The 14,365-nt window shown below is 38.5% G+C and overlaps 1 protein-coding gene across 7 annotated transcripts in view; it reads right to left on the bottom strand.

The window, feature by feature from the left end:
- LOC114645747 (uncharacterized) overlaps window positions 1-14,365 on the bottom strand; it is a 184,943-nt gene that overhangs the window by 115,773 nt on the left and 54,805 nt on the right. For 6 of the 7 annotated variants that reach the window (XM_051923158.1, XM_051923156.1, XM_051923155.1 and 3 more), the window contains exons 12-16: window positions 12,391-12,538; window positions 11,281-11,432; window positions 8,190-8,301; window positions 4,951-5,072; window positions 2,899-3,046 (exon numbers count right to left, since the gene is read on the bottom strand). In XM_051923158.1, the coding sequence (XP_051779118.1) occupies window positions 2,899-3,046; window positions 4,951-5,072; window positions 8,190-8,301; window positions 11,281-11,432; window positions 12,391-12,538 (682 nt within the window). The remainder of the gene's footprint in view (window positions 1-2,898; window positions 3,047-4,950; window positions 5,073-8,189; window positions 8,302-11,280; window positions 11,433-12,390; window positions 12,539-14,365) is intronic. The other variant, XM_051923154.1, reaches the window with a different exon arrangement.

Raw genomic sequence — 14,365 nt, 5'->3', positions numbered from 1 at the left:
TCCAATGCCTCCAATTTCCAGTAAGGCTCTGCTTCGCAATGACAATTAATAAGTCTCAGGGACAGACCCTACAAAAGGTTGGCATTGATTTGAGGCAAGATTGCTTTTCACATGGCCAACTGTACGTTGCATGCTCAAGAGTAAGCTCAGCGCACAGCTTGGTCATATTACAACCGCAGGGGCGAACTGACAACGTGGAAAACAAAGAGATCCTTAACAAATAATTATTGGTACATTTTCCCTCAGTTTATTATTTAAAATTTTAAAGCAGTACTTCACCACTGCGAAGCGCGGGTATTTTGCTAGTTATTACTAAAACATGAAAAACGCTTCTGTTTTAACAATGCATTTACATAGATTGTTGTAGACACAGAACACACATGAAATGCATGTATTCCAAATAACGATATATTATTTACCCTATACAACTCCAGGCAAGTCATACACAGGTAAACAGACTTCAGCTGCGAGAACTTCCTGCCCTTTCTGCGTTGGTGGGGGTATGGGATAGCAGGCTATCGACACATGTGTATTGATCAACACATTTACAACACAAAAGACGCTAAGAGGTGCGAGCAGATTTAAGGTGGGCCGGGATTACGAGTTTTTTCATAGGCTTTGGTAATTCTAATGATAAAAGGAAGGGCCGGGGGAGTGGGCTTACAAGGGTCATTACCTCCAGCAGAATGGCAGAGGGCAGTCCCCCTGGCTTAGTGATCACAGCCAGGCGGCACATGGAGAACTGCAGATCCCTTCCCTGCAGGACTGCCACAACACCCGGAAGTATGGCAAGAAGGAGAATACTGGACATCTGTAGCACTTCCTAGGCCCCTATAAAAGGAGCTGCCTTAATCTGTTCGGGGAGCCAAAGTCGGGAGGAGATGGACACAGCTTGTTGGAGGAGTGGTAGAGGTGGACAAAGAGAAAAGAAACAGACAAAGAGAGAAAGAATGTGCTGTGTGCTGTATTGGTGCTTGAATACTATGCTGCAAATGGGAGACAAAAGAAAAGCGCTTCCACTTTAAATAAATCCGGTGTTGTGCTGGAACTTGTGCCTGTGTCTCTTGTTAAGATTGGGAGAGAAAGAAGGCAGCATTGTGCATATGCATTCCTTCATTACATTAGTTGTGACCACAGCATTTATGTGTGGCATGGTACTGTCCTGCTGTAGGGTCAGAGTTCTAGGAGTTGTGAGAAGATGGCCTGTGAGAGGTCACATTGCTCAAAGGTCAACAGCATGGAACCTAACACTCCTTATCCTTTTATTGGTGTACGAGGTACAATCAAAAAATGTAGTGAATGTTTTAAAAAAGAAACATTTATTGCAGTAAAAGATTTACAACTACTAGTCACCCTCAAAATACTCTCCTCCACTTTGAATGCACTTATCCCAACGCTCCTGCCACTTTGTGAAGCAGTTCTAGAGGTTTTATTTCAAGTGTGTCTTTAGTCTGCCTGTCGTGGCTGCCTGGATGTCCTCAATGGATTGAAATCGTTTGCCTTTCGTGGTCGTTTTCAATTTAGGCCAGAAGTCGCACGGAGCCAGATCCGGCGAAAAAGGCAGATGCGAACACAGCGTAATGTTTTTATTTGAGAAAAATTGTTGTACTTGAAGGGATGTGTGATAAGGAGCGTTGTCATGATGAAGAATGAAACCGTTTCAACATTTTCCTCGATTATTGATGTTGAAGGATGTCCTGATCTTGTCTCATCTTCAACCGAGTCAAATCCATTACGAAATTGATTAAACCACTTGTAAACAGTCTTAATTGTTGGTGCATTGTCACCTTAAACTGAATTTAACATCTGATGGGTTTCCTGAGCTTTTTGCAATTTGAAACAAAATTTCATGTTAATGCGTTGCTCGATATCCATTATTAATGACAAACTTCAAAAATACACTTGAATCTCAACAGTGGCTCACAAACGACTGACAGTATCAAACAAGCTGAAACTTGTCACAAACTAGGGTGTGGGATGGACACGTCAGACTCTGCATTGAATTGTTTTGCATTGCACTTGGATGGTGCTCTGCATCAACATTCAGCGTACTTTTTGATCACACCTCATATGCACTGTATCTGCAAGCAGTTTCACCAGTAGTACTGGTGCCAGATCTGAAACAATCTCTGAGATGGACCAGTCTGATGGGTCAGTGCTGTTTTGGTGTTCTTTTTGATTATTTGTTGTGGTCATCTAGGTCTTACCTCCTGAAATTTGGCTTTGGGTAGGAGACAGACAGGTTAATACAGACAGAACTCATGGGGGACAGCAACTGTTGCACTGTGCGGACCAATATATTTATTATTTTTAATGAAAATGCTACATTAACTTTTAATTGAATTAAATTAGATAGATAGATAGATAGATAGATAGATAGATAGATAGATAGATAGATAGATAGATAGATAGATAGATAGATAGATAGATAGATAGATAGATAGATAGATAGATAGATAGATAGATAGATAGATAGATAGATAGATACTTTATTAATCCCAAGGGGAAATTCACATTGGTGTTTTATGTTACCTATATTACGTTAATCTAATCTAATTACGTTAGTTCTGTGAGCTGTTCATACAAAATATGCTATAAAAGTATCAACTGAATTGAACTGAATTGCTCTCCCAGTATGTTTCAGCAAGAATATGCATGTTAGAGTGCCTTGTGATGTAATGTTACCCCATCACAGGTTTATATAAAATGTCTTCTCATTTCTTCAGCCCTCTTTCCGCCACAGTGAGATTACTATCATGTGCCACCCAGAGTTTGTTTCTTTCTTGCACTCATGTTTATCAGTCTTTGTTTCCATAAACTTTTCTATTTTGAATTAGAATAAGTAGAATTAAAAAAAACAGAAATTAGTAATATGAACATTGAAATGATTTTTAAAACCTTTTAAAGCTCCATCCTTTGGCTTGTTGTCTTTCTTTTTGAATTCTGAATGTTGAGAAGGAGTTGCAGAGGTTGCTTTCTGATATACTGTCAAAGCACCATTGTCTTGTTGAAGGTGTGAATTTTCTTTATTTTGTTGTTCTAAGTTCTGAAAAGTAAATCAACATTCTGTATGTATTTGGTTAACTGAAATGTCTACTCAAGATAATATACAAATTACAAAGTTAAGATACATTTGTTTCAATATTCACTAAGAATATCAGAATATCCCTAGATTATATTTTTATCATAACAAAACATTGTTTGGATTGCATGATTCACTTTGCATAGTATTTAATGATCATATTCACTGTTTATAAATTAAAGGCATTTTGACTAATCCAATGGGTTTTGGATTGCTTGATTGGATGATTAATTGTGGTGATAAACGGGCAATCTTTAGTTTGTGTTAAATTTGGTCTTTTTATGAACCCAGAGAACTGAATGAGACATTTGGTACTTTTCTGCCATTTTATTATGTTTAATAAATTATGGACATACTTTATTCATTTATTTAGACCTTGGAGTCTTCTGTATAGTTTTTTGGATATCTGACTGCTGTAAGAAGTGTGGGCTGCTGTAACAATTTACCCTTGGATGGAAGCATGGAAAGATGGATGGATGGATGGATGGATGGATGGATGGATGGATGGATGGATGGATGGATGGATCTATCTATCAATTGTGGCAGACGACTGGGGAGCCTGCCCAGCCAGGACGCCTGGAAGGACCGGGAGAGGGACAATACCTCCCCTGGGCCATGAGAGGGTAGCTGCCCTGGTGTGCATCAGGGCCAGAAGATCACAACTTAGAAGCTCGACCCTGTTGGGGCCTGTGGCCACCTGCAGGGGGGGCCCGGAGGATTGTGGAGCCCTGGATTGCAGCACTTCCGCCACACCAGGAAGTGCCCCAGGAAGATCATTGCAAAGCACCTGGAGCACATCCAGGGCGTTATAAAAGGGGCCGCCTCACTCCATTAGTCGAGCCAGAGTCGGGAGGAAGAAGACAGGGCTTGTGAGAGGTGGAGTGAGGGTGACAGAAGAGTAAAAGAAGGAGAAGGAAAGGGATGGAGTGGATACTAGAAGGGCATTGTGAGGTGCTGTGTACTCTGCAGAAAATATTAAACATGTGTGTTTATGGACATCTGGTGTCTGTCTGTCTGTGTTTGGGGCAGAACCTCCTATCTATCTATCTATCTATCTATCTATCTATCTATCTATCTATCTATCTATCTATCTATCTATCTATCTATCTATCTATCTATCTATCTATCTATCTATCTATCTATCTGCCTGCCTGCCTGCCTGCCTGCCTGCCTGCCTGTCCGTCTGTCTTAATGTTATTGTTATATGAATGAAATAAAGAATTTGATGTTTTTGATTGTATGAATGATCCAAATACTGTTTAAGAGGATTTACATATCATCACATCTTGATTATGTTTCAAATTCCAGAATTCATGGTCTGGTATCTGATTGTGAAAAAGCACACACCTTTTATAACTTTGCCCTTATTGTAAAAAGCTTCTTTCCACCACTTACTCTTTATGAAACACCTCCAACTCCAGTTACATTACATGCTTTATGCAGTATCTTGCAGTACATATAAGGTTTGAGGTCCAGGGTCAGTGCCCGTAGTTTACTATAACTTCCTTTGGTCCTAAATGGCTGCAGCCAGAAAACTAAGAAAAATATTGATTTGGTACGCTGTGTGTACATGGAGACATAGCACTGCCAAACAGTACACTTATTTTGGAAGGGCAGAATTGTCACTGGTCCGGTAATTCTCCACATGTGGTCCCTCAAGCAACCTTTCCTATGTCAGCCTTGCTGAGGCAAATATTTACACCATGTATCTGGTATTAATTATTTTTCACACAACCAATCTTTTAAGCCAGCATCCGAAAATAATTTATATTGTTAAAAACAAAAAAATATAACAGGACAACTAAAGAAATTAGGTACAGCATGCTGTGCAGCAAACTATATGTACTCTGTGCATTTAGTTATTATACCTGTAAACTTGTTCTTACTGTGCCTGAGGTAGTCAGATTTCTATTCATATGCTCACTGGCTTGATTGTGGACAGCAGTCTTATTTTGTTTATCTTCAGCATCAATTGAAAAGTACCGTTCACCTAATAAAAATCAGAATGAAAAAAAAATTATCCAATTATTGTCATTATTGTCAATTATTATCATCTATTCTTTCACTACAAAGCCTTCAGTGTAAACCTCCATCAAGCAGCCCTGGGGGGTATTTTCCGTACGTCGCTTAAATCATCCGAGATCAGGTGCCTCATCTTGGATAAGTTAATGCCGGTGACACTCATCCGGGATAGGTCGGTTTTTCAAACGCAGCTGTGCATTAGATTAGTCTAGCTGGATCTAATCATGCGAGATGAATGCGCGCGCCCGTGCTTAGTGAAAAGCCCATATATATTGAGTCTAGAAAACATGATCAGCAAGTCTTTGATAGGCTGTAACAAAATGACGAAAAAACGGGCGCATTTTTTTTTTCACACACGCGGCGCAAGACTTTTTATTCGAAGGACATGAAGAATTTCAAGATTTAATATGCACAAGGGGTAACACTGCAAAAGCAGCCCAGACCAGAAAAGACGGCTGGCAAAAAGTGGCCGTCAAATTAAACACTAAGTAGTGTGCATTGTACTTGCTGAATGCAGCGTTTCATTTCCTATGTGTCAGATTAATAATTATTTAATATGTCATAATTCCAGATCAAACGTGAGCACAAGGAGAACATGGGAACAGGTTAAAGTGAAGTACAAGAATATACTTCAAACTGGTAAATATTGGTTTATAATTATTTAAAGAATTGTTGACATAAAGAATCATATATAATATAAAAAAACATTAATTTCAAAGCTAAGACAAGCAAAAAACAGGTGGAGGTCCACGCGGTCCAGACCTAACCCCTGCAGAAGAGTTGGCTCTCCAGCAAAATGCCCATCGCCCTGTTTCTGAGGGCATTCCAGGGGGAAGCACCTCCTCAGAACCAGTGGCAGGATGCAGTGGTCACTTCATTTCAGGTAAAGGATGGTCATTGCATATATTTGTCCTCCATGTGTGCCATAGGTATGTTCCATATAGCCCACTTTTTTGTTGGGTCAGTTGCAGGGAATGTCATATCCCTTGAACCTGTGTCTGACCAACGAGATATTGACAAAGGTCAAATATTTGATGAAGACACTGTGTCTGATTATTCATCAGGAGGAGAGGTACATTTTCCAAATAATGTTTGATCAAACTCCACTCTGATCAGTCCCATGTGCCCCAATCACATTTGGAAATCCTGGTAATGAGAATGTTAGGCTGATTGTGGGATTCTTCATGGAACTGTGGGTTTTTTAGCCTGTGTATTACCTACATGCAATGGCATGATACACCTCTTTTATTGTCTGCACATGCAGGTGTCCAGGAAACACAATGAAAACCCGAATGAAATGTTTCAGAGCCAAACAGACTTTACGAATTGCCTGGCAAACTGCACTTTTCGATAGATGTTCCGCATCGCCTACAATATATAAAAAAGTGACGCTTGCAAGAAACCTCAAAGCAATGCCTACTGTCTGTGTGGTTGTGAGAGCCCGACTTCGCCGAGTTTGACTTCGAATATACGGAGCTAATAAATCTTTGAGGTACAATATTCCCCCTTGGCTAAAGCGGTATCTTTCGTACAGAATTTCCTCCAGGAGCAATAAAGGATTTTGCTGATCGTGCAAAACCCTCTCTATATGAAATTCTCTTCGTATAATTTGCGCACCAATATCAATTGGTCGCTCATTCATGAACGGCAAAGCCATGACTGGATGACTTCCATGCACCGTCACTGATCACATGTGTAAACTAATCCTTGTTTACGTAAAACAAACCTGCTCTGAGCAGGTTTGCGGATTAGGACGTGTTGCTACAACACTTCCAGCAAGAGTTTCGAAAAACCGACAGATCCAGGATCAGGCCAAATCGTCAACAATTACATCCGGCTAAACGGCTAATCCACGTACGAAAAATACCCCCCTGGTGTCTACGTACCACTGAACTGTATGTAGCTTTTAAAGGATCAGATGTCAAGCAATATCGGTTTTCATGCTGACTTTCCAATTTTAAGCGCTTTCTGCAAATGATATTTAACAATAACAGGAAACTATACATTATAAAATTAATTTTTATATGTTGGTTTGGGTCAGATTTCACCTCATGGGTCTTGAGCATGTATTCTTTCACTATGAAGCCTCAAAAGTGAAAGTCCATCAAGCAGCCCTGGTGTCTGTGTACCATTGATCTGTATGTAGATTTTAAAAAGACCAGATGTCAAGCAACTTATTGGATGGTTTTCTTAACACAGCATCAAAGTCCCAGCCATCTTTGCAGGTATCTCTCATAGTGCTGCTTCCGCTCTTTATGCCTTATGCCCTCAAATAAAAGTAATTATGAGATATCCACTATATTTGTAATTAACTTATCATCTTCCCCAACCTGTACCACACTTTTGACTACCTACAGTGGATTTAGAAAGCACTCAGTCCTCTTTCACTTCCTGCAGACTTTATTGTGTTGTAGATTTAACATTAAATGGATAAACAAGCAATTTTTCCCACCATTCTACTCAATAACCCATAATTATAAAGTGAAAATATGTTTTCAGAAAAGTTTGGAAATTTATTAAAAATTAAAGACTGACAACTAACTTCATTAGCATTATCAAGCAAGTGCCAAATCAGTCATCTTGTGCTTTAATAATTAGTTCCTTAGTCACTACGCCACACTCCCTATTTAGTAAATGCATTCAAAGAGCAAGGTGTAACCTAAGAGAAAATTTCAATGACCTAAAAAATTACAGCTTAAACAAGCAGAGATTTAAAGGAGCATATAATGGTAACTTATGAAAATTATAAAGGGAGTTATTAGGATTGATGACAGCTGCTACATTAATATTTTTCATTCTATAAGAAAACTGGGGAAGTTGTACACATATGTCAGGAAAAGCTCTCTACACAAAGGTTAGAATTAGAAATCAAAACTTCACATATTTTAGAAACATTAGGTGAATGCAGATGTCCAGCTTTTTGGGCTAAGAGGCCATTTTACATGCATACTTTTTGAATGTCAATATATGAAACATATTCCACATAGTTTAAATACAGGATCCTTGAAAACTCCATAATAAACAGGCAAGAACAGGTCAAAAACATTACAAGGACGTCCAGAAAACGACCTTCTAACAAGCATACCTAATGGTAAACCAACTCTGGTATTCATAGGTACTGCAGAATCTTGAATACAGGAAGTTGTCTGCCAGAAATTATCCAGTTGATCAAAATTTGCATTCAAAATGGGAACATGCTGAAATTAAAAAAAGTCTTTATTTGAGTCACTGAATAGCTGTACAACACACAATTAATCAATAAACCATATTTCATATATTGCCTTTTTAGTATGAAACCAAATGGTCTGCCATGAGCTTCTGTAGTTTAATATTGCTTTAATTCATGTGAAGTCTCCATGGTAAAAATGTCACCACTATAATTTATTAATTATGGAATGAAATTACCATCATATAAATTGTGAATGACATGGATGGATTGGCATCCTGTCTGAGTTGGATGCAGCTTTCTTGCCTGGTCCGGAAGCCACCGTAGTGGATGGTCAGTGAGACTGCCTTGTGGGGATGTATATCTACCCCCTGCCCCAGTATGCTGATTGGTGGATTTCTTCCTATGGTGCTCCAATTCATACCCAAGAGGTGTATGGGAACTGTAGCTCCAGTGGGAAACCCTACTGGGTTTCATGGATGACAACAAGGGGAGCTGTCAGGGAGAGGCTTCCTTGTTGTTAGGATGAACTTCTGGGAGCAGCATGTCTGAAAAGCCTGTGTGAAGGTATTTTGTTGTGCTTGGTTATGCTGTGTCTGGGTTTTGAGCTACTGAGATTCCCCCTACACATCGCTATATACACACACAACTTTATAACAGGGACAATAAAATTGAACTGAATTGAAATGAATTGAAAGATTCTCCATCAACTGGCCTGAAAATTTAAGCATTATAAGAAGATGCATCCGAGCATGTATAGGTCAGGAAAAGGAAGTCCTTGATAGCTGGATTAATTAAATGACTGAAAGGGTAGGAAGACCTGATGCTTCAGACTCTGTTACTTGGTTGTTTCACCTGGGGCACAATATTTTGGGGAAGGCCCTCAGAATGCCATGACAAATAAAAAATTATATCGGATAGGAATTATTTGGTGTCTTTAAGGATAGACAACTCTAGAGCAGTTCTTGGTGTCTGAATGTAAAATGCAAAATTCTGGAGCTGCAGTGTAGATAGAAGTCTCTAGAGAGCACTGTGATTTGTTGACCCCGTATTTTTTTTTCCAGGAAGTGAAACATACCTACTGTATGCCTAATGCAATTTAACAAGAAAACAATGGAGGCATTGCGATGGTGAAGTAAGCATGCAAACCCACCTATTGGCACAAGACACCTATTCACTTATGAGGACAGACACTAATAAAACATCTGCTTGTGGTGTTCTTTATCTTTTTTAGCACTATAAACCTTTTTTTCCTTATTCAATGTCCTTAGTTTAACTGATATGTTTACAAAGACAGACAGACAGACAGACAGACAGACAGACAGACAGACAGACAGACAGACAGACAGACAGACAGACAGATAGATAGATAGATAGATAGATAGATAGATAGATAGATAGATAGATAGATAGATAGATAGATAGATGTCCTCACAGGTGGCGCAGTGGTAGTGCTGCTGCTTTGCAGTAAGGAGACTGTGGAAGATTGTGGGTTCGCTTTCCGGTTCCTCCCTGTGTGGATAGCGCTTTGAGTACTGAGAAAAACGCTATATAAATGTAATGAATTATTATTATTATTAGATAGATAGATAGATAGATTGATTGATTGATTGATAGATTGATTGATTGATTGATTGCAGGGGATGTATGTAGCAGAGTCTATATTTTAAAAAATAACCAGTAATTGGAAAAGCCTTCAAAGACCCATTGTGGGAAAATGGCCACCAGAGGCCCCTGATGTACATTACAAACTGAGCACAACAGCGAAAAACATATGTGCATGGTAAAAGGCCAGGTGAGTTCCCTAAATTAATTATTATTAAGTAACTGCAATGGGCTCCTTTGTGTAGGAAGTGGGACAATACATGGAAGTCTGTCCCTTTTAGTGTAAACATGGACTCATGGAGGCTGAAACGTTTGGAACAGGTAAAGAAAGCTCAGGTAAGATGACCTCATAACATTTAGAGAGTATTCCTTTTCCTTGGAGTACTTCTAGGCATCTCTCCGAAGTACCCCAGGCCTGGATTGTAAAACTGCTCCCTGCCAATCACCCTTTTATTTTGAGGCAAGACCTCAAAGGTGTCATAGGGATGGTGTAGCCAAGAAGGAGAGACACAGTTTGTGAGGTTAATGGATATTTTTCTTAATGTTTTTGCACCAACGTATTACACATTTGTTAAATGAGTCAGCTATTTATACCACCAGATAGTAGCAGACAGGTTTGGCTCTAGGCATAGGCCCAGTAAACTGGGGGTTCCATGTTCTGGTTGACACTACTAAAACATCATTTCATATTCAATTCCAAGGGAAGATGCCAGTCTTCAAGTGGGAATTGTTGAATTTAGTTTTGGTCCTGACTGCATGGATCTAAAATGTCTCTTTCTGGGCACTTGCAACCAACTACTGAGGCAGACCTGGACATGTACAGAGAAACAGAAGATGATTTGGAAGTGAAAAGGCAAACACATTAGTCAAAATGAGCAGTGGTCAAAGCCAAGATTCGTCACAAAAATAAAGGTACCAAAGCCCAAATTGTCATCAACCTAAATAAGCCATAGTCCTATTGCAATGAAACATAGTTTGGTAGTAGCTAGCACTACAAAATTCTTTATTTTCAATCCAAAATCTTGGATGGCAGGAATATCATGCCATCAACTTGAACACGGGTAGGGTGAAAATGTCATGACACGCCATTTCTGGACATACCAAAGTAACAATGAGAACATTTTGCCCACAACACCATTGGTGCCTGACCTAAAAAGAAAACAAAATGGTGGAACCTGCGAGAAGCATTTTTGTTTTGTCCATGTTAGGCAGCCCGTTGTGAATAAATACTATATAGTTTGGAAGAACCTAGTGGAATATAGGCTTTATTGTGACATTGTTTAATTTTAATTACCATATTTTGTGCTTTATGTCTTTTAAAATCTCCTTATTGTTATGGAACTTGTTACACAGTATTTGTATTTTTTCAGTGAGACTGTTGTATTTCTAAACAATATTTACTTACCCCTGGTACACAGCTGGGCTGGAGATAAAGCTGCTGAAATGAATTAGCGGCTGGCAAATCAAATAAAACATTGGAAGGAACTGCACAGGTAACACCACTAGAAGACATCACTCCATTCTGGTGAAGGTTTTCCTTGGAATCAGTCAAGAGAGCTAAAGATAAATATTATATTATTTAGCCAACAGCAAATTATCCAAACAAGATCAATGCACTTCCAAATGACAAACCTAATTGTGGGTTTTTGTGTTATTGAATTCAACTGAAATGTACTTTCATATAGCAACCTTTACAATATACCAGCTCAGAGATCTACAGATATTGCCAAATTCAATACTTTACTTATTTATTTACTTTTGAAACCTGCTTCTTCTAGTGCACATGGACAGGTTGGGTTTAGAGTCTATGTTATGAGTATTCAGTGCAAGGCGTATACAGGGCAATTCACACATAATCATTCATACTCAGCCTGTTTAGGGTTGTTTGGAATACTGGTGGAAGGTAGAATACCTGCACTAAATCCAGTATATGATCCCAGTTTCCTGGACTTGTGACAAAGACTGTGCCACCCTACCTATAGATATACAGTAGATAAAGGAAAGTCATGCCAAGTTCATACAGACAGAAACAGAACCCTTGGAGGAGGCAGCAACTGTTCCACTATGCTGACCAATATTTTTATTCATTTTTATGTACTGTAACTATTATTCATTTTTATGTAACTACTACATTGACTTTTTCATTGAATGATATGATGGGTTTTAGTTTACCTGTATTATATTTGTAAATATATACAATACTGTGAGATGTGCATGCAAAGTGTGCTAAAAAAGCATCAACTGAATTTAACTGAATTGCTAGCCCAGAATTATTCACCATGGATATGTGTGTTAGTGCACAATGTAATGTAATGTTACCCCATCACAGGTGCATATAAAATGTTTTCTCATTTCTTCAGCCCTCTTTCCGTCTCAATGAAATTACTATTATGTGCCACCCAGGGTTTGTTTCTTTCTTTCACTCAGGCAGTCTTTCTCCCCATTAAATTTTGTATTTTTAGATTAAGTGGAATTTAAAAATTAATATTATATACATTGAAATTAGTTTTAGAACCTTTTAAAACTTCATCCTTTGGCTTGTTCTCATTCTTTTTAAATTCTGGTTGTTGAGAAGGAGTCGCAGAAGTTGTTGTTTTCTTACGTACTGTCAAATCAGTGTTGTCTTGAAAGTGTGAATTTTCTTTTTTTTGTTGTTCTAAGTTCTGCAAAGTAAATAAACATTTTGAATAAATTTGTTAACTGAAATGTTCACCCAAGATGATATACAAATTATAAGGTTAAGCTATTCTCGTTTCAATATTTTCTTGGAGCCTTACAGTAACTTTATCAGCCTTATAATGTAAGCCATTATTTAGAGCTCATCATCTCTTGACATGAGCCCACACTGCACTTTTTGTACTTTACTTTGTAAATTAATTGTTAAGCATGTCTCAATTAAAAGCAAATAGGGAACATTCACCTCTTAAAATACATTCTTTGGTACTGAAGAGTCGGAATGTCTCTAGATGACCTTTTTATCTTAACAAACCTAACAGAACATTCCCTAACCCATTTAATCCAATTTAGGGTCGAAGGAGACCAGGACTATAATAATAATTCTTTACGTTTATATAGCACTTTTCTCGCTACTCAAAATACTTTACATAGTGAGTGGAAAGCCTCTTCAACCACCACTAATGTGCAGTATCCACCAGCATGTTTTAACAACAGCCATTAGCTGTTAGGAGGTAAAGTTTGAGAGACAGTTAGTCAATTAGAGACAAGATATGGGATTAGGGGTCCAGAATAACTAGGCCTTGTTGGGCAATTTAGTCAAGACAACAGGATACACCCTACTATTTATGAAGGACGCCCATGGATCTTTTATGACCACAGAAAGTCAGGAGCTCAGTTTTGCATTTCATCAGCCGTGTAAGTTGTAACAGATGAACATTTTTGTTCAAGCATTCTACAAGTTGCATCTAATTGGAGATGAGGAAACTATATCTATGAAGGAGTAATGTCAGGTTCATGTTCTTAAGTAGACCAGCCATTGTTTGTAGTTCCGCCAATGTTTCAATCTAATCTGGAAGCTGAAGCATGCCATTGCTAAGAAAAGTCCCAGAAAGTTGTCCATCGGAGTCCTGCTTCATCACGTCAAAGCTCAACCACACAAAGTTCACGTGACAGTGGAAAGTTTACAAGAATGCAACTTCAAACTGTTGCCCCAACCTATCTATACAGCAGATTTGGCACATTCTGACTTCTTTCTCTTTTCTGCATTGAAGAAACACCTGTGCGTTCACCAGTTTAACAGAGATGATGCTGTCATTGATGTGGTGGTGAAGTGGCATGACTCACAGGAAGTTTAATTTTTTCCGATGGCATCTGGAGGTTGGAACACAGGTGTGAAATATGCATTCCCCTTCAGGGAGAATACAATGAAAAATCCTAAAAAAGCTTGGTGCTGTGCCAATTCCTTCCCAGGTAGGCTAACTTCTCATTAGACCCCCCTCACACAGTTAACAACATTTATAGTATTGAATTTGATCCTGGTAATTGTTAAATGGAAAGGAGCCAAGGTGTCAATACGTTTATTAGAAGGCATTAATTAAATGTTAGAAACAGCACTGTTGAGTTAATCATGAACAAAGCAACACTAATATTACAAATAACTATAAATATTTTACTCCATGTTTTAAATATTTTTTATGAATTTGTCATTGAGCTATCTTAATCTTAGGTTTCTCATCACAGGCAAACTAACTATGGCACTTTATGGACACCACATACAGGCCAGACATTCTCTACCACTTTGTATATCTCTTTTCCTGTGGTCACAAGGTGTAATTGTTGTTTGACCATAAATTATAATAGGAAAGAGACATGATCTAGGAGGCTTCAACCTTGATATTGTTGGTATCAGAACTGGTGGCTTCATTATTATAAAAACAGCTACCTTCCTGGGATTTTCACTCATTACAGTTTCTAGAGGGTAAGCAGCATGGTTCATGATAATATTCAGGGTACAGTCATGTAACCTGACAATG

The sequence above is a fragment of the Erpetoichthys calabaricus genome, chromosome 2, assembly GCF_900747795.2.
Source record: "Erpetoichthys calabaricus chromosome 2, fErpCal1.3, whole genome shotgun sequence".
Lineage (NCBI taxonomy): Eukaryota > Metazoa > Chordata > Cladistia > Polypteriformes > Polypteridae > Erpetoichthys > Erpetoichthys calabaricus.
The sequence above is the reverse complement of the archived record's forward strand: the minus strand, read 5'-3'. Positions and strand labels throughout refer to the sequence as shown.